Source organism: Papilio xuthus, unplaced genomic scaffold (genome assembly GCF_000836235.2).
Source record: "Papilio xuthus unplaced genomic scaffold, Pxut_1.1 DF825017.1, whole genome shotgun sequence".
NCBI classification, from domain to species: domain Eukaryota; kingdom Metazoa; phylum Arthropoda; class Insecta; order Lepidoptera; family Papilionidae; genus Papilio; species Papilio xuthus.
In genome coordinates this window covers 5,347,040-5,367,859 of record NW_013533632.1, presented here as the reverse complement: position 1 = coordinate 5,367,859, position 20,820 = coordinate 5,347,040, and the positions used below count along the sequence as shown (strand labels likewise).

The following is a 20,820-nucleotide window of genomic DNA, read 5'->3' as shown; positions in this document are numbered from 1 at the left end:
TATGGTACGTAGTAACTGACGATATTGTACATTTTATGCAGGACTTTGTTATTGTTTTTATTGTTCGACCTATCCGAATGCACCTTTAGTTAAAATTTTGCCTACACACGTAAATTTTAACTGTCAGTTAAACTGAGCAATTCAGCAATTAGGTGTCTACAACTGATTGCCCCTTTTAGTGATAGTTTTTTCAAAAATTAATTATTTAAAACTATTTTTTTATTACACAATACTCATTTCTATTTATCTATTTTTATTATATTCGACCTATTCTATGAATTTCGATACTCGATCTTCAAAACTAAATAAATGCCTTTGGTACTTGAAAAGTTCTTGTAATACACGAGTTTTTGGTTAAAGTGATGGCTTTACCATAAAACATTTTTCTAACATTTATTGAATATATTTTAACATGCATTTCTAATCTAATTTTTTTTGTTTTTTATGTTTTTTTAATAAAACTACTAACATCAAAAGCTGATTCAATTGTGCATTTACTATAATGCGTAAAATGCTTTTATAAATAGACATTACATATATATACAAAAAAAGTATAAATAATAATATAAAATATTTAAATAAAAAGTATTAAAATATAGAAAAATAAATATGTTTTTATAAAATAACTCAATTAAATATTTTTCATTCCCTAACAACAGCTTCAATGTACATATTTGATGTAAAATATTAAAAATTAAAAAATGACTAGATGACGTAAAAAATACATACCAAAAATATAAAAATTTAAAACTTCTGTACGTGCATTTATATGCTTAAAGATATTTTGAAAATATGGGAAAATTTTCAAAAGTCAAAGTTCTTTGTCCAATAGTAAGCCAAAAGTCGTCGTGAAAAGTCCGAAATAGAAAGTTGTAATCCTTAGTGAAGATGTCCAGAAGTCTTGGGCCTCGTGTGGTGTCGCTTCATATGCGGTGGTTTCATCTGTTTGTCGAATCTCTCCCAGGGTGTTCGTGTATCATGTCACCTTGTTTCTTTGGTGCCATCGTGGGTCATTATTTCAATCTGAAAACGCAAATTAATATTTAATCTTACTAATATTATAAATGCGAATGTTTAGATGTATTGATGTTTGTTTGAAGGTATCTCCAGAACGGCTGAACAGATCTAGATGAAATGTGGCATAAAACATAGTTTAAAAGAACTACTAATATCTTTTTAAATTACGCGCGGACGGAGTCGAGGGCGACCGCTAGTAACTAATAAATTAAATAGCGGCTTATTAACATTCAGTTTTCTATAAATTAGACAATTCTTGACTTTACTTCTTATCGTTCTCATAAATATTTAGTGTTTCTCAAACTTGACTAATATTTGAACTTGAATATTATTTCCAAATGATTAAGTGACGTGTCATTGGGCTTGTATGTTTCCTTTAAGTCTCCCAGGGCTAGAGGAAATAAGGAAAAAAGCTATAGTGTACCACATTGACTACGCACCCACCCGGGACCGCTTTGCCTCGATTTAATTAGCTATAAACTTAAAACTTACTTCGCTGAGGATGACCCAGTAGAAGCTATCGCTTTGTACACGAAGACGGATGGCAGAGAAGGGTCCGGCGTCCTTTTTGAGCTCTCCATCAGCGAGACCGAATTCATCGAATGATCCAACAATGGTGAAGTTGTTGGTGCCAGCTGGCAGCACTTCCACAACGGTATCATAGAACTTGTCAGTCGCGTGGTCGACGTTGCTGCTACGGAATGTGAAGCTGGAAATCAAAGCAAATTGTTATTTGTCTACAAGAAGTTTAAAAAGTTCGTGTCACATCTTTTTAAGTTTTTTTTTTATAACAGTCTGTTCAAATGAGCAGTAGGAACAATGACATGTTCATCGACGCTCATAGACATGTGCAACACCAGAGGAATCGCAGATGCGTTGCCGGCTTTTGAAATGGTGAAAAGCTCGCTACTTGAAGGACGCTAAATTGTAGTGGTTTGGAAATACCGCCGAGGACAGACCATTCCATTTTACATATTGTTTTTAAGGAAAATGACTGATATCGGACAGTGGCTAGTACACCTTTTAAATTTGGTAGTATAACCACACCGCCATTACTATGAACTATCTAAAATTTCTACTACTTGTTTTATATAAAATAAGCTTAATTTTTAAAAAGAATAATTTTAATTAAGACCTTCTGATGAGAACTGTTATCACTTAAGTCATTTATGGAAAGGTATTAAAATGTTCAACGAAATAATGAAATAAATATACATAATAAGACATAAAAGTTACCTCTTAATAGCCGTTGGTTTTTCAAACCAAAATTCAATCATATCGCCTTTCTTTGGTTTGATACCCCAGAAATAAGTTTGACCTTCATACGCCCTCTTGAGTGTGTGATCGCCTTGCTCTACGATATCAGTCTTCATGGATTCCAGAGGAGGGTTGGTGTGCGGATAGTAAGTAGGTACCGAGCCGAAATGAGCATCCTGTAATTGTCGTTTTATATGATTTTTATTTATCATATAAAAAAATCATATAATATTATTATTTTAATAATTACTGCTGAGAATGTTAATTACCTTGACTTTCTGTATTTTTCCTTTTAACGAAGAGTAGAGACCGATATGTTGGAACAACGATGTTTTATACTTTGGTCGAATTGTGCTCTTGCTCTTAGAACAGGCTTTCTATAATATAAGAATAAAAAATAAGTTTACCACTTCGAATACTTTGCTATTTACATGAAAAAAATAATATTTTTTGAAAAAAAAACATTAATATTAATATACATAATCTTCGCTTCTTGTAATAATTCTAGGTGAAATTGTTATTATATTCTTATGCGTGACACTTCTAGATCTAATACAACTTGATAATCCTATGTTTAAATGTCCTGACTAATCTACTATTATTTAGTAAAATATCTTATATTTTTGGAATAATCAACAATAAATAATATTTCTCCTCAAAACTAAGTACATTTTCTAATGTCTACTAAAGTAATATACTTAGCAAGAACTTTTCTATTTCATTACTCTAACCTTGTTACTTATTTTAAAAGTGTACAACTTAGTTATAAAGTAGGGATAGATAGAGATAAATACATCGACATACCGCAGTCTTATCGATGGAACAGACTCGATCAGCGAGGTAACTTTCCAACAGCCAGTCGATAGGCATATTATTGTAAAACAGCTGTACGTATGTAACGAAGTGGATGAGGTCGGATGATCGAAACAGTTTGCCGATGCCGCCCACTTGACAATACTCGATGAAGAACCAATTCGGTGTAGAGACAGTTGTCGATGCTGTAAACTGCTTGATCTCCTGAAATAGATAATCAAATATTTCATTGTAATAAACATTAGTTGACTAGCTGTCGCCCGCGACTCAGTCCGCGCGATATTTAAAAAAAAAGATTAATAATTGACAAAAGAACTATACATCTTCTAAGTTGGAACAAAATTCAAATGCTCACAAATGTGATAAGAATTGATTAATTAATTTCGGAGTTTATCGCGAACATACATCGTGACACATAATTTTTATGTTTGTAAGATTTTTCGTTATCATAAACAATTATGTTAGGCATAAAGACAGCCAGTATCAAACGATTTAACAAAAAATTAATCATCGACATGAATAGGATATTTCAATAAATCGAAAAAGTTTCGAAGAGTCTTTGAATAGTAAAGAAATTTCTCAGGATGCATCGTTAAAAACGAAAGAAAGTATATAAATTAAAAAGCATCTTAGCGCAGATACGAAGAGAACTTTATGAAGCTATAAATTTAAATTAATTTTTTCCAGCAATTGAAAACCATTGATATTGTAATTACGGTTCAAATAAAACTTCAAGAGTATTTCTCGCTAATAGAATTTGATACGGCAAGCAGCGTCGCGAATAATTCGATTCGTTGCCATCGACGACTTCAATTTAAAATTGAATCCTAATTAAATTTCTCGTAGCGCATCCGATATCCAATGTAATGTATTCCTTTAGAATGAACAGAGATTTAATTCGCTTTTACAGCCCTCTTAACGTCACCTCGTTAAATAATTATTGTTTTCCTTAGCTTTGAATTACCTATTCAAATATTTCTGCTTCTTATATAGTAAAAAGCTATGGAATATGGCGTTGGAGTTCACGGATATGTTACAAAAAAAAACTTTGATATGTTAAAAAAAAGGTTCTTGACAGACGGACGGACGGACAACAAAGTGATCCTATAAAGGTTTCGTTTTTTTGCTATGAGGTACGGAACCCTAAAAATGAGAATGAGAAATTCATTCCACTTATCAATTTCATCGATTATGTTCTTAAAATAATATAAAGTGCAGCGCTAGCAGTAATAACTATTGCAATATTGGTTCGATTTAATAGTTTTAATTACATCGAAATCACAATATTAAAATAATTATAGGTATATAATTAAAATTAAATCCACAATTTTATTATTAGTTACTACAACATTTAACCCAACTGGAAAAAAAGTTCATAAATAAGAATAGATAATATTAATATATTAGTACGAATACATAAATGTAAAAATATAATTTTCATATGAATAGTGAAGCGCACTACGATTTTATCTTCAGAAGATTTTATCTTCAGTATCATTATAACTTATTGAAATAAAATGTAAAAATGAACGCAAAGCACATAAAAACCAGTAGTGCAACATTTTGTTTCGAATTGAAATTCGCGCTGAGCGGATAATACAAATACTCAAAATCGGAAAAATCTTTCGCAAATGCGTTTCTTTAATAACGTAATTATTATGAAAGAGATAAGCGCGTTTCATTACACTACCTTTTTATACCAAGAAAAAGTAGTCAATTTTTTATCATGTATACAATATATCTTTCGGTATTAATTTTTTACCTGCATGTAGAACTTCTTGGCAATTACGTCGTCTTCCAGCATCAAGTAGAAGGTGCCTTTGGTTTGAGCGTAGGACATCAGATAGATGGCATCCAGGTTCTGCTTAGTTCGCCATTTAACGCGCTTCATCGAATCGCCAAGTGTTTTTTCTAAAGTATCGAAGTCGGGATAATAAGATGTCGATGGTGACAAAACTTCGATCAGACCGTTTTCCACTTGCTTCGGAAACCTGAAATTTCAGCCTTCACTTTGTCAAAGCCATAATTAACGATAAAAGTTCCCAAAGTACAAAAGGTTGTCGTAGCATATTTGATTTTGATTTCTGTCCATTAGCTTAATGCAATCTGTCGCCTGTCAGGTGGAAACAAAGCGGAAGCTAGGAGGGTATTGATTCAATTGGCTCCCAGATAATCACGCCAATTTCGGGCCTGAATGCATCAGCACTACCAATGTTGTTGCGTCTGATAAACTCAGTGCTATACGCATTTACAATCGAGTGACCGATCGTTGATTGTTGAATAATAGAAAATGTTTCCGAATTTTAAATGTAACTTAGGAAAATCAAAGCTAAATTCATTCCCGAAATGTACGTAGAAATAACATTAGCTCGCAAATAATAAATTGAAAATAAAGTTTTGGTGTTATTAAATGGCAATTATTTTGTCCGCCTGTTTGAAAAAAATACGTAAGGCGCTTAAAATTGCGCGGAAGCACTTTGTATTTGAAATAAAAAAAAAACAACGAGCTAATCTCTAGTGGTTTTGCTAATGCGGATTACGGAGCGGTAAACAAATGGAAACGCCGCATCTCCGAGCTTTTGTAGTTTTACCGGGAAATTCCTAATGGAAAATATTTTATGTACAAAATACAATAGTTTATAGATTTTTTACAACCGATTGTTTACGAAATCAAAATACACGAATAAAAAATAACAACACTAACGACCCGCCCCGGCTCAAACACAATTTTAACGTAGTTAACTTTTGGATTAACTATGCCCAAATATGATATTTAATCAAAAGTAAGTTAATAGACTCACGTAATTTCAATCTGGCGAGCGGTGTTCACGACGTACTCCAAATCAGTTTCGCCGACAAACACGACGATGAGAGTCGAATTAACGTCGTCCTCAGTCAACCCGTTCACCAGGTGCTGCATTGTTATATAAATTAAACGTTTATGAGTCGCGATAGACGTTAGATTGAACTTTTGGTATCGTACATACGTATATGATACCATTTTGATTCTATATGTTGTTTTATTTCAACTCGAATTTTTTTTTCATTAATAGTGCGGTCTCATTAACTGTTTAAAATAAATTATAGCATTTGATTTTTGCAGTAGGTCGAATACTATTAACAAACAGCATATTAAGCCTTCTACACTTTCAGCTTTCGCAAATAAGAACACCTATATATTATAAGTTATGAATGCATATAAAGGACAAATGTGTCGCATTCCATTTTAAAGGGTTCTAGACTACAATATTGTTTAATAAATAAAAATATGTGAGAACGTACCGTAAGCGTAATCAAGAGATAGCTCTCCTTATCTCTTTTAACTGTTGGTACACCGATAACAACGTCGACAAACACTCGGCCGGACTTCATGTGATAAGAGGGGCGGAGGCTGTTTGGGTCATTCATCAGATGGGGAAGCAGTTGAAAAACAAAAGGAGTGCGAAAAAGCTGGAGATTTTTGGGCTGAACTCCTTGCGCTGTCTTCGTTCCTATGAACAAAATATTTATATTTATGGCAATTCTAACAATTGAAACATAACAACGCGACAAAATCATACACATACATATTAATTAAAAGTCTTATATTTTCATTTGCAGTGCAATATATTTTAAGTAATTGCCATTGAAAATCAACCTGGTACACACTTAACTAATGGAAAGATCGGAAAAGCTAAAGCAAATTAAAAACAGAGCAGCGCTCGCACAGCGGAAAATACAGACAAATAAACGAAAAACATCGAGAGCGTGTTAACACAATTGACGAGTATACACGAAGACCACGTGTATCCCCGCTGTTGTTAAAAATAAATACAAATATAGCCATCCCTTTCATTCTTTATGTATCAAACCGAGATAGCAATATTATTCGTATACAAGTGTCAATTGAAATTTACAGTTAGATATGGTTATATCACGGCGTGTTCAATTTATTTAATTAACAGCCACTGAACATGCTAATCTGTTATTTTGAAGTACGTTGCAACAAGGGCGCCATGAAGCTCATAGCATGTATTACTCCACACGGAGTGCAAAATGTTGTATTCACGTAATATTCCTTTGACGTTATAGCTGCAATGATGTCAAGTATGTAAGGAAAATGTTACATGTAGTGTGCCAAAGATGTCTGTAATATATTTGATATATATTGGACATTTTAATTGCGAGTAATGTTTTTCAACAGTGGATAAAATGTAAGATATTTTTAAAAGAATGTATGCTATTGAACAATGCTATTTGCATTCATAAAACTGGACTTGTATACCGTTTGTGTAAAATAAATAACATGTAAGAGACTGGTAATAAAATTCGTGAGTGATTCGAGAGTGGACTGTTCAAGTTAATATTTATAACAACACAGGCTTAAAGGTATGCTAATAAACGTATTGCGAAATCGAGTTAATTTAGTTCGTAAGTTAACATAAACGATAAGGTGTCAACATTATTCTTTTTTTATACTTCTTCACTATACATACATAAAACAACAAAAAATACAATATTCGCAAAGATTATATTATATATATAATGATAAAATATTATTTTTATTTATGCATAACAGTATTACTACGATTTTCATGTCTAAAAATTAACTCGCAAAGTAAGATTGGGTCATGAAAAAAATTAAAGGTTTTTCAATAAAAGTCATACCGCTAAGATTTTTCAATGATGTCATAAGTTCCGGAGTTAGGGTGACCGTAACTGTATCGCTGTACGATGTCGGCTGATGATGGTGGCTTTCATTGAAACACCGGCTTGAAAGGACCTTATTCTGTTGAACAAACAAACATGACATACAACATGCAACTTTCATTTGAATTTCTAATAGCCAAATATTTTTTTTGAAGAAAGGGTTATTATTGTTTATAATTTTCTTTCTTTTTTTGTAAAACGACATATTTTCATTGTTGTTCGGCAATAAGGCAAATGTAAAAATAGATATAAATTTTAAATAAATTACCTGCAAGGTAAGGAGGTCCTCTAGACGGGCTCGGTAAAGCGAATCGAGGAATTGCAGGTGGGTTTGCATCTCCGCTACGCTTTGCTCCATTTTGTCCTCTCTTGGAATGGAGACTGTACAAAGCAAAATATATATTATTAATAATTATATCTACAACAGGATTGAAGCTAATCTATTAAACGTTCTTAGAAACAGAATTGCTTAATAATTGCATGTTTTATCGTAATATCATCATTAAGATTTTATTTGAAACTGCAAATGCCGAGAATTTAAACCGTACTTAATTTCACTTCAATAACATGAGTTGTAATGTTTGTTATTAAAATCTCACTCATACAGTTCTTGAATAAGCACAAATTGTATTGACAAACACAGACGCTATGAATTTAACTAATGAAATGCCGAGGCAGCGCACTCGCACTCGACATGCATGTTTGTAATCAAATTATACTTGATTCCGTATTGTTGACATTTCGCCATACCTTCAATCATGCTGCACTTTGTACACTCTAACAAGTATTAACATTTCCTTCAAATTGTCTTAATTTATGACATTAGTTAAGACTTTAACAATTATTGTTAACGAAACTATATTATAGTTATTAATATTCTTGTGATTCATGGATAGGGTATTTGGTAAAAATCCTAAAAAAATGGGCACAGTAACGAAAAGTCAAAATATGTCTGAGGAGGCACCACGGACCGTAAGTAGTTTTGTTGACCACTTTTACTTGAAAGTTCGATTTGAATACGCTTGAAAAATATACTTATAATTTCACATTTGCTTTATTTTAGTAGTACACAAGCATGGAACAAACCGGTTTTAAAATGTAACATTTTGATATCCAATACAAAGGATTTTTAGACTCAGAATATCATACAATATAAAGCTAGTACAGTACAATCGACGTTTGTTAAAATGGAATAAATACGTGACGTATCGATAGTTAGTTAATTCAGCGATATCCATGATCAAAACTAATTTTCGATATAGCACGTACTTATTCATCCACACACCACACACGTGCTCCCAATGTGTCAAAATTTTGTCGATTCTACAAGCGACATCACTAATCGTATGATAACATTGTAAACGAGTTCTAAGCAGGTTATATTATGGGTATATTTTTGGCTCATTATAAGAAACCATCTAAGTATACTAGTCGTCGCCCACAACTCCGTTCGCGAGGACTTAAAAAATGTCATTAGTAGCCTATGTGTCTTTCCAGGCTATGTTCTACATTTATGTCAAAACAAGATCCATACAGCTGTGATTTCAATCGTTTATTGATTTATATCCATCGTAAAACCAAGCGCAGATTAAAAATATGAGATCGATTTTGTACGTTATTGCCTGTATACTGTGGTATCAAACATGACCCGTCTGGCTTTAGCTGTATACATCATTTTCGTAATTGCACTTGTACAACGTGTAACCAGCAAATTGTGGGCGCCGTCCGTTGATAGTTTGCCCCTGGCAAATCCTAAGGATTCGGAAAAATTGTATATCGAACATATTCATTTATAAAATAAGGTATAATATTTCTGCAATTTGAAAAGGTGACATTTCACTTGAGTTCTGTGACGATGTAACTTAAGCAGTCATCAGCGCCCGCCAATCCGCGTATCTTTATTTGGTGTAAAGAAAGTTACAGTCAATAAAATATAATCTTCATAAAGTATTGAATGAATGATCATTTTTAATTGTTTGTTTGTGTCTTTAGTACTTGCCGGTATCATACAGACAAAATCGGTTTGAACTTCCCCGTTCATTTACCCTTTGACAACGCTTTTTGATGTATAGACCAAAAAGGCTATCTGGACCGGTGGGAATAAGTCAAACTAAATTTCAACAGCTCACTAGTACTCCCCTCTCAATGTAAAAAATCATAAGATCCTCCTGTAGCTGTCATGTTTTCTTTTATGTCATTTTCTATGTCGATAGGTTTTATATATTCTAGCAGGACCAACCGCGATAGCAGTTCCACTTTCACTGGTTAAAATGTCGTTTGAATTTTAATAAATTGTAGTTATCAAATAAAATAGTTGACATTGAATAAAAATATTAATCAATCGACACACAATGGACTGAATCGTGAATCAATTTAGATTCACATTTAAAACCCCGGTACGATTTCTTTTTTCGAAATCTTGTACTGCAGTACTGCGGAGACACAAGATGTACTCGAAAAGCAAATCTGAACTTCGTCTCTGAATAAAACGTCAGAATCCGCATATACCAGGTAAACTCCTTACGATAAGATTTCTACTTCAAATATACTTTTCAACTAAATCATATACGAATCGGTAGTCTGCACAACGAGATTTACTTTTCTGCGAAAAGGAGAAGAATCGGATTTATTTTATTGCATCAACTTATGCATCTTTTAGAAATACGATTGATATCATTTTTATTACAAAATTTTAAAGGCTCTTTATTTAATTTGTATGTCCTGAATATGACATTACATATACTCGAAATGCGAATGCATTAAGCTTGTCATTGGGTATTGCACTGAAAGAGCCCTTGTAAAAGCCGGATAATAAATTAATGTGTTAACATGACTGTCGCTCTTCGATAATTGAGTAGGAAAATCGTATACAACAATATTTTTGATTTCGTAAAATAGTTTACCCTGGCCGAGAGAAGCTAATTCAATAAGCTTTGTGACTGTTGATTATTAGCGTATTTTCTGTAACACATGCGCGACAAAAGTATCTTTCCTTAGCGATTTTACTTTCCTTTTTTATTTGACCATGGCTGTTGAAGTGAAGAAAATAAATTCGAAAACATTCCATTAACTTTATTGACTTAATGTCAAATTAAATAACGTGTTCGATTTTCAAAGCGCGAAAAGGAATACGGTTTTTCCGCGTAACTGCCAGGTTTTATTTGTACTATAATCCATAGTAGGTACTGAAGCGGTGAGCAAACCTAATTCCACGCTTATTGCTGTTGCATTGGTCCCCCTGTGAGTATTACATTGCTCTAAGCCTGCAGCGATTTAAAAAGTTGATTTAGTCGGAATTCTCTTATAGTTGCAATTTTTCTCTATTAAAATAGATTCTATTTTCTTATGCTGTTCCTTAATAACCTACGTTAACTACGGCATTTATTATATTTCTTTTTTAACATCTTTACCGTGTTATACTGCACTTATATTAATCATCATATGTCTTTGTTTTTATCAAAGAGAATGAAAGGGATGACAATATGTTACAATCCAAATAACATTTCATCTGTTGACAACTATATCAATGTTATATTATGCATAGTTTTTTTTATATAAAACGTATTACGTATACTTATTAAAACTATCATTAATGAATTTATTATTAACACGTATAAAAAAACATCATATTTAATATAACATTCTTACATAAGCAGCAATAAATTTATATTTAACTAGCTGTCGCCCGCGACTCCGTCCGTGTGGATATATAAAAAACTTAATATATAGATAAGTTAAATAAAAAGCAGCTCATCAAGGCATAAATTAAAAAAAAAAAGAATAAATAGAATCCTATGTCCGTCTCCTGGCTCTAAGCTACCTCACCAATTTTCAGCCATATCGGTAAAGCCGCTCTTGAGTTATAAATAGTGTAACTAACACTTTCTTTTATATATATAGATTAATATGAAAACATCGAAGCCGGCAGATTGTCAAAAATTACAGATGTGAATCAATCAATTATCTAATCCATTTCATTCTTTTGATATTTAGTTGGAGCATTTTTACAAAAAAAATGAAGTTTTTTTTCAAATTTGTTTGACAAAAAATTGGAATGCCAATATTCAGAAATATGGAATACAAACATGGATAACAAACAGAATAAATGATTGATTCGATCGAAAAGTTGAAAGCTTCGAATTGGTTTGATGGATTGATTTAAGTAAAGTTAAAATATTACGAAGTTAATATTAAGTACAAACCACAAAGGTAAGTAATTGACAAGTATCTAAAATAAATGGTAATAATCTCGTTTATCTTATTATAACATATATAACAAACGAAGGTTTTTATTTATTATAATATAAAAAATAATTATATTTTACTTTCATTCAAAGTATTTCTATACTATAATCTAAGTTATATCGTATTAATCTTCAAATTATTAGTTATTTGGTATATCTTTTACGGCATTACTCTATAAAAACTAAGAATTGAATATTTTTTACATTAAAATAAACCCTTCGTTTGTTATAATCTATGTTATAACATAAAAAAGTTTTTATTAATTATAGTTTAATAAATAATTATAATTTAACTACACTGAAAGTATTTCAATAACTGCAATCGGTAACTATTAATTGGCGAAGTGTAGTTAAGGAGTACGCTAAATGCTGTTGACCGCAAGTTATACGTTAAGTTTCTTGCGCTAACAAGCTATGACTCTATAGCGCTTGTGGGGTATATCAAATCGTTATAACTAAAAACACGTTTTATTTATAAATATATTATTTCTACTTAAGCCTTAGTCATTATTCTACGATATTTTTTATCGAATATAGTAAACAATATAAGGTAAGCTTCACTGATTGAAATGGGTCAGTGTTTTTTTACACGAATGTGATGGACGTACGAATAAAATCAATAGGAACGTACCCTTTGAACGTAGAGTATTTCATTTGCAAACATTAATCCAATCACTCGCCAGGCAGAAAAAAGATAGTGCTTAGGATATAGTACCTATTGTAGTAATAATTGACGTAAACATCGTTTTATTGGAATTGTATAGATGTCTGCACTCGACTAGATAAAGTTTAATTAGTTTTCAACTCACAGCCGGTGTAAACATAGCTCGATGAGCTGCGCTTGTCGATACTACGACAAGTACTGCTGCTGATGAAGCGTTGTGGAAAACATCCATGTTTCCTACTTGTTTCAAGAGTACTAAACTCGTGAAGCGAAACTAAACTATTGTGAATATAATAACTATTATGAAACATATTTCATGAAATATATTTCATAATCGTTATTGTCATAGTACTATATTTTCAATATTTCATACTTTGCAAAGGTTATACCTGATCTTAAATCTGCCATTAAATAGAACGTTGTCAGATTGTAACTACTGAAACTATGGGGTGAGTATTTTTGAGAAGAGACATGACAACTAAGATAAATTGGTCTTTTAATACCGCACGGAATAACGAACAGGGTAAATCACTGGCGTGGAATTTATTTTTACAAGACGATTATTCGGTATCTATATCTGTAGTCTTTTTGCCTTTATTTCTTACTAGCTGTAGCCCCGCCTCCGTCCGCACGGTAATAAAAAAAAATATAATTTGTATCTTATGTGTTCTTCCAGACTAAGTTCTACGTATATACCAAATTTCAGCGAGATCCGTTGAGATATCTTGAGATACCTTCAAACAAACATCCATCTATCTATTCCCATTTATACTCGTAATATTAGTATAGTACGACTAGAGAGCGAACACGATCTAAGATAGAGTATGAAAATCAAATGTCACGACAATAGATTTTGGTTTAAAATCTTTTGTTCGTTTTAAAAGGTTTATTCACTTCATGCAAGATAATGTCTTCTTTATCTGATGTAGGAATAAAAGGAATGTTTAAAAACGCTAAATTACTAGGCCTGTTAGAATCAAAGAATACAAAGGCGTTAAATGTCTCGCACACTGGTCGGATGATGTAACTTAAGGTTGCCACGAGGCAGATAACTTATCGTTAAGCTATTCAAATGTTTAAAATCAATTCCAATAGCATTAAATAAAAAAAATATCGAATTTAAAATTACTATTTTAAAAAGTCACCTGTGCCGTTTACCAAATGTACTTTATAAAAGAGAAAGAAGTAGCTGCAGTCTCAGACAAGACTACTGTGGGGCTTGACCTACCCTAAGAACTAACTTGCACCTCTAAGTGACCAGGTCATAATTAACTACGCTGGCTCACAGAGATAGAAGTCAACCAACCCAGGTAACACATATCTTTACATTTTTTTGCAGATATATGAAGCTTGCATCACAATTTTTTTCACTTTAGGAACGTCAAATTTGAAAAATAGTGGAACATGGCAGTTCATTCTAACCCAAGTTCTGCAGATTTCAAGTCAAGTACCCAAACCTGACTTTTTTTATCTAGAAAATACTATAAGAAAATTGCTTCAATCATTAAAATCATGAAAAGATCTCATTGAAAAAAAAAATGTTCGTATTTTGCTATATCACATTGCTTTGTTTTCCGTTGTGATTCTGAAAAAAAGCGTTTAAAACGCAGTCAGATTGTTATTTTTACTACTATTGTTTCAATAGTTTTAAATGCTTTTGTTTCAGTCGTATAGTTCACAATTCATATAAAGAGCATTAGGCTGATAAATGAAACTTGTAAAGTTAAAAAGTAATGTTGTGTGTAACATTAAATTGGAATGCACATCCAAAGGCATAGAGCGTCGGTGGCTCAGGGGTTAAGCACTTGACTTGCAATCTGCAGATCTTGGGTTCGAAAACCACCCTTAACTAATGACAGGCTCCCAACCCCTAGGTGATGATGATGGCATCCAAAGGTCAGACTGACTGACTTTCATTAACAACGGCTATGGACTAAGTATATAGAAAAAAATAACGATAAAAAGAGCAATGTGCGGTAAGACTTAAATGTATACTTGTCCAAGATTTAGTGGAAGTAGAAGACTTTAACGTTGAACATTGTTGCGTGTTACCGCTTGTTGCTTTAACTTTATTTGAAAATGTATTAAAGCACGATCCTTTGAGCAAACTTAAGCACGACGTGAAACACTGATATCGTACGAGGATAAAATAAAACGACCGCGATTCAACAACTACTATAGTCGCGGTAACTTACAACGACGATAAAACATGAGTCAAAGATCATTATTTTTTCGTATGGGATTGAGGTCCACCGATGAAACATATATCGATGAATTCTTTATAATCAAGATTACAGTGGTAATATAACTTAGAAACAATTTGTTTTGTCTTGATGCGATGCGGACTGCGCAGACGATAGACGCAGTCCTATGTAAAATCTTACAAAGCAAACTAAAATCGACTGCGGGCCTTGCGTGCCGTGCGTCCGGCGCGGGCCAATGGACGTGTACATTAAATGTATTGAAACCGAAATGCAAATCAAGAAACCTTCTACAATTAAAAAAATTGTAGTCACATTGTATGTTGGTATTCCGTATTAAAATTAACTTTCAGCGTATTTAATTTATTCAGATGTACGAACTGTTACTAAAATATGAATGCATGACGTCATTTTATATGGTAGTTTATTTTGCATCGTCCGTTTTTACGTAAGCCTTAAATATTTAAATAGAAAAAAAACATGCTCCTCTTCGCACAAACGTTAAGCAAATAAAAAATCTTCAGTCAACTGTAAGGTGAACTGAACTCTATTATAAATCTGTATTGCTGCGGACAGGTGCTTGTCAGTTATATCCGTCTATTGAACTAGGATATTAAGAACAAATTCAGAATTTCCACAAATGAAACCTCCGTGGTATCTTGTTAATAGTTTAGCCTGTTTACTAGAATATTAGCATAGATAAAGTATTATTCGCTTAATTTCCATTGTCAAGACTTCAGTACTTAAGCATTAACTATCGTGTTATTTGTATTTGACATGATTATGTAATTAAACCAATTACAAATCAAACTTACTTAAAAAAATTAAACCAGCATTTCATATAATGTTGGAAAATTAATATCACGCGGCTGACTACTACAGAAGTGACGTCGCAATAAACCTTATTTTACATACTACTAAGATCCGGTGGTGGTTTTAGGGAGAATAAAACTTTGCATAAAATCTCGCAATGAGTATTAGTAAAAAAAAAAAAGAAAAACAGTAAAAGGAAACTCGAGGAAAACATAATTGGCAAATTACTGAACAATAATAAGTCAAACGCAATAATGAATAAGCTCCTTTAAAAACATAAAAAGTAAAATAAAAACATGTGTTGGAGACTCTATCACAACTCCCATCGATTTGAATCATCTATATAACGGTTATTTTGGCTTAATATACTAATTAATTCCACCTACTTGGGCGTGTAATGCACTGCTGCTCTACAAATTCTGTTTGAACACTGTTTCTCCCGATTTCCTTAGCTTATCTCCATTTCCTCTGAGTCGATGTAATATTTAACATGAGAAACGTTTTATAAACAGACATAATAAATTTATAAATATATTTTTCATATCTGTGCTCTATATGTATGCCAAATTGCATTGAAATCCGTTCAGCCGTTCTGGTGTTACCTTTGAACAAACTTCAATCCATCTAAGCATTCGCATTTATAATATTACTTAGATATAAGCACAGTGAACTATCTAGACAACATTTTATTACCGGTTCCAGGATCTAATTAATTAACAAGTTTCTCGTAGACGGAACGTTGTCTCATTCCAGTTCTCATTATCAGAAAATAGATTAATAAGCCAGAGGGCATACTGTCGTACAAGACGTAGCCTACGCCTTGCATACTACTACCAAGTTATTTCTTAAGACTTTAAACTCGTGAATTGTTTTATTACTATTTGTTACAAAGAGAAACTTAGGTAGTTATTAAATAAACCAAAATTCAATATCTTCCTAAAACACAAACTCAAGTTAATTTCTCCATATAGCTCAAAAGTTTACCATCAAAGCGTTTATTAGCTGCTGACAAACTATAGGTAAACTTAAATCATAACAATTAACATTAATTGCATCGAAAGCAAGGCTTAAAACCCTCGAGTATATGAGATGCAGTGTGTATATCTCATATCCTCAAGGGCTGTAGCTGAGACATATGCAAAGCGAATTAATCTACCGCCGCTTCCAGGTAATATTGAGTGACTAAACATAGACCTAAATACATACGGTAATGTTAACAGACAAGTCTAAATCAATCTATTTTGCCTATCTAAAGTTTAGATTGTTTTTTTATTCAACTTGTTTAAATTGCAACGATTTAACTAATTCAATAGCATTGAATAAGTCAGATCAATCGTTTTAAGGACAATCGATCCACGTACTACCTTCCATACAAAGAAATTATAAATGCAAAAGTAATTGCAGCAAATACTCAACTTTCAAGATAATTGACATGTTTTAAAAAGCTGGAATAATAAGTCAACATTTTAATATCGTATTTATTTGTACATGGCGATGACATATTTAATTATAATAAAAGGAAGTTGGATGGGCTCCGCGTAAATTGCTATTTCCCACGAGCTCTTTATAGCTCGATTTAATTGGACAAGGAACGTAATTCCTATAGTAGAGACATTACAGTTTTATTTTAAAATAATAATTGTCACTTTTTATTTTGTGTTTAATAATTAGCGGATTTCCATTTCAAGCAATTCAGGCAAACCTCTCCCGGTTCTCTTTCAAGCATACATACTTGCTCGTTAGTTGCAGGTTAAACTATTTTGCAAATTCAGCAGTTTAATATAGTTGAAGTTTGACTTATTAAACCATTTAACTTCCAATGTAGTTTATATTTCATTACGAGACGAATCTGACGTACAAAAAGTATAAGAAAGTAAGACGTTGACGGAACGTAGATATGAAGAATTTAAGGTTTAACATTTCCTATAATTTTGCCGGAAAATCCGGTGTAGCATTTTAATTAAAGCGGAAACTTTTCAACGCTTACCTGGAAAAAGTGTGAACTATTTTATGAAACCTATATTTACACGGACAAAAATGTGTACATCAGTTTCCGGAAACCGCATCCAACATAAAAAGTGGTAACGTCATAACGTCGCTGGCATTCGGAGTAATATCAAAATGAATCATCGAATATAGTTGGTTGCGTTGTGCACTCTACCAGCTATGCAGATAAGTTATTATTTTATAAAATAACGTAGGGCAGGACGCAACGACGAATTCTTTAAACTCTTCAAATATTAAAACTATAAGCAAAATATGCAGACAAAAGAACGATTGATGGCTACAAAGCCGCTACGACAAAAATTCAACGTCTTCTCAGACAAGGCAAGACAAGACAACAGCAAAAATTTTCTACGCTTCAAAGATACTTTAAGTTTAGTATAGATTTGAATTTATTGCATATTTTACTTTGAGATGCTCAAATAATTTTAATTAATTTGTATTTTCCAGATAAAATTCATTATCATCTCCCTAGTCTTATCCCACCCACGTAGGGTCGGTGTACAAGGTTTCGTATGTTGCTTGCAGCAATTGACATATCAATTCAAGTATACTGGCACTCTTTATCACGTCTATCTTTATTGGTGAAAAAGAAATTCATAGCGTAATTTTTGACTGGAGATTTATAAAAATGTTTCCACAAAATAGCATACCATCTAATCATTTTAGTAGAGTTAATTAAAAACTACAAAAACAAATGAATGCAGACGCAAACATAAAACTATATTTATTTTTAATTTCAAAATTTTGCGGTTATTTGAAACATTAAGTGTAGTTTAATTACTGTGAAACGTTTCCACAAAACAATTGTAGCGCAGTTGTTGTAGTTTACTACAGTTAGAGTAAAACTCTTTGTAGGTAAATTAAAAATGTCAAATACGTTTATTTCTAAGGGGGTAGGGGAGCACTAACGGCTATTGTATTTATAAACATGGTATAAGTTTGAATATTTACAAAAACGAATGACATGAAAAAAGGACCTTGCTGCCCTTTTTAATAAAGAGGGTTACCCACACACGTACTTCAAATCTCTACTGTTAACCAATATGCCAATTAATATGTCCCCTTCAGATTCGTTTTCGGTAATGGATTTCATTACATTCGATGCGGCTGTTGCAAATTAATTATAAGTACTCGTTAGTGTTGATAATAATTATTATCTCATCAATTATAATTAACATTTATTCCTATAATTTCTTTTTAATACGTGTTATTTTCTGGTTAAACGTGAATATTTATGACGTTATGTGATAGTTTATAATAGTGGAGTAAAAAGTGAATTCGCCAGACAGGCGCCCGCCCGCCGCCGCGCCATAGAGACATGTCGCACGGGCGGGACGCACTTTCCATCAACAAAATACCTTTGATCGAAGCAACGAGCGCCTTTTCTCAGTTCCTTTGTTGCCATCTAGGGTAACGTCGGCACATAATATTTTGATGCATTTATTTATGTCTATGACTGTAGTAGAGACTACAAATTAATTGCATTTTATTTTACATTTATGTTGCAGCATTAATGTTGAACGAACATTAGTTATTTATAAACTTTGTTTCACTTTAAGTTAGAAAGCTACTTATAGTTTTAGTATTCAAAATAATGCAGGAACATAGAACAATTGTAAAGTACTGCATTTTACTGCATTAATAATATTTTAATAAAGCTTTATAAAACTAAATAGTATTGTTTATTAGGTTACAAATAATATATATCATACTAATTTTAGTTACAATTAAAAACACAAATTGTTACGCTCGTCAAATGTTATAATTGACGCCGTTTTATCAGAAATAATAACAAAAAATTAAAACAGAAAATTTGAGTAGTTTAATTACAGTCTAAACTAAGAGCCTTGCTCTGTCTATAATTTTTAACGCCTTGAGAATTACGATAATTGTGGGAAACGCAATGTGTATTAATTTCTGTTATTTACTAATAACTTAGAAAGTATTAGGTATTATAAGCCGCTCGTTTGGCCGGCGGGTTAATATTCTTAGTGGGAATACTGTCATTTTTACCTCAAAAATAAATTTTTAGGGTTCCGTACCTCATAGGAATAAACGGAACCCTTATAGGACCACTTTGTTGTCCGTCCGTCCATCAAGACCCTTTTTATTCATTTAGTTTTATTAATTAGATTGTAATGTTGTGTGTTCTAAGAGTGTTAGTGCGTTAGTGTAAGAGAATACAAAATCTATATAGATTATAGGTTATTTATTTCACATAAATAAAAACAAATGAATAACTGCTACTAGCTGCTACCTTTCCATAATTACGTAGAAAAGTGTACGTGGCTATGGATTCGATGCGTGAATGGTTGATTGCGTGCTAACTGAAATGTCCCGACAGCGTTTAATACAAAAGGATTTTCGCGTCGTTTACTATGTTGAACATAGACAATGGCGAAATGAAAAACAAAAAAACTCACATAATATAAAACTTTGATGATTTTATATTTTTATGTATGATTTTGACCTTAATATTTCTAAAGACACTTTAATATTAAGAAGCTTTCTAAGCTTTGCGGCTAAAAACCGAAGCGAATACCATCTAAAACAAATATCAAAATCGAAATTGGACTCCTGTCATACCATTATGGACGTAAAGCTAAAATTTTTAAACAATAACGATTTGAAATTTTGACGAAAGATTCAGTATCAGTGTGCTAAATAATTCTAGAAAGAAATATTTCATGTAAAAGTTTTATAAAATAAATTATTAATAATGATAGACTAGATATGACACGTAAAGGACAGGACGGACGGCTGTCCGAGTTAAATTACCCCAGTCTGTGTTGGAAAAATTATGTCAGTCATGCAACATGTCATAAATGTTAAACGTCTGAAGTTACGAAGCCTTTAAATAACAACCTATCTATGTACAGTCAGCTGTAAAAGTATGTAGACATTTACAAAGGTTTGTAAACTTCTATACACATTCAGTTTAGAAAAATGTATGCATATTTCCGTCGATGTGCTTCCCCGCCATGAATATTTGATAATGACGAATAAGCGCATACATCATATTTTTGTAAACTAATGCAGATACAAGTTTCTAAAGTTTGAAAAATGTACACATATTTATGCAGCTGACTGTACAATCGAGAACGTTTATTGCGTA

The 20,820-nt window shown here is 32.3% G+C and overlaps 1 protein-coding gene across 3 annotated transcripts in view; it reads right to left on the bottom strand.

Moving 5' to 3' along the window:
* Nucleotides 1-632: 632 nt before the first annotated feature.
* Nucleotides 633-20,820, bottom strand: part of LOC106126139 (alpha-1,3-mannosyl-glycoprotein 4-beta-N-acetylglucosaminyltransferase A) — a 47,874-nt gene continuing 27,686 nt past the window's right edge. For all 3 annotated transcript variants that reach the window (XM_013323619.1, XM_013323618.1, XM_013323620.1), the window contains 10 exons: nucleotides 8,045-8,157; nucleotides 7,735-7,855; nucleotides 6,370-6,578; nucleotides 5,889-6,001; nucleotides 4,850-5,078; nucleotides 3,079-3,291; nucleotides 2,544-2,651; nucleotides 2,254-2,450; nucleotides 1,510-1,726; nucleotides 633-1,023 (listed from right to left, as the gene is read on the bottom strand). In XM_013323619.1, coding sequence (XP_013179073.1) covers nucleotides 982-1,023; nucleotides 1,510-1,726; nucleotides 2,254-2,450; nucleotides 2,544-2,651; nucleotides 3,079-3,291; nucleotides 4,850-5,078; nucleotides 5,889-6,001; nucleotides 6,370-6,578; nucleotides 7,735-7,855; nucleotides 8,045-8,157 — 1,562 coding nt within the window. In that variant the 3' untranslated portion in view covers nucleotides 633-981. The remainder of the gene's footprint in view (nucleotides 1,024-1,509; nucleotides 1,727-2,253; nucleotides 2,451-2,543; nucleotides 2,652-3,078; nucleotides 3,292-4,849; nucleotides 5,079-5,888; nucleotides 6,002-6,369; nucleotides 6,579-7,734; nucleotides 7,856-8,044; nucleotides 8,158-20,820) is intronic.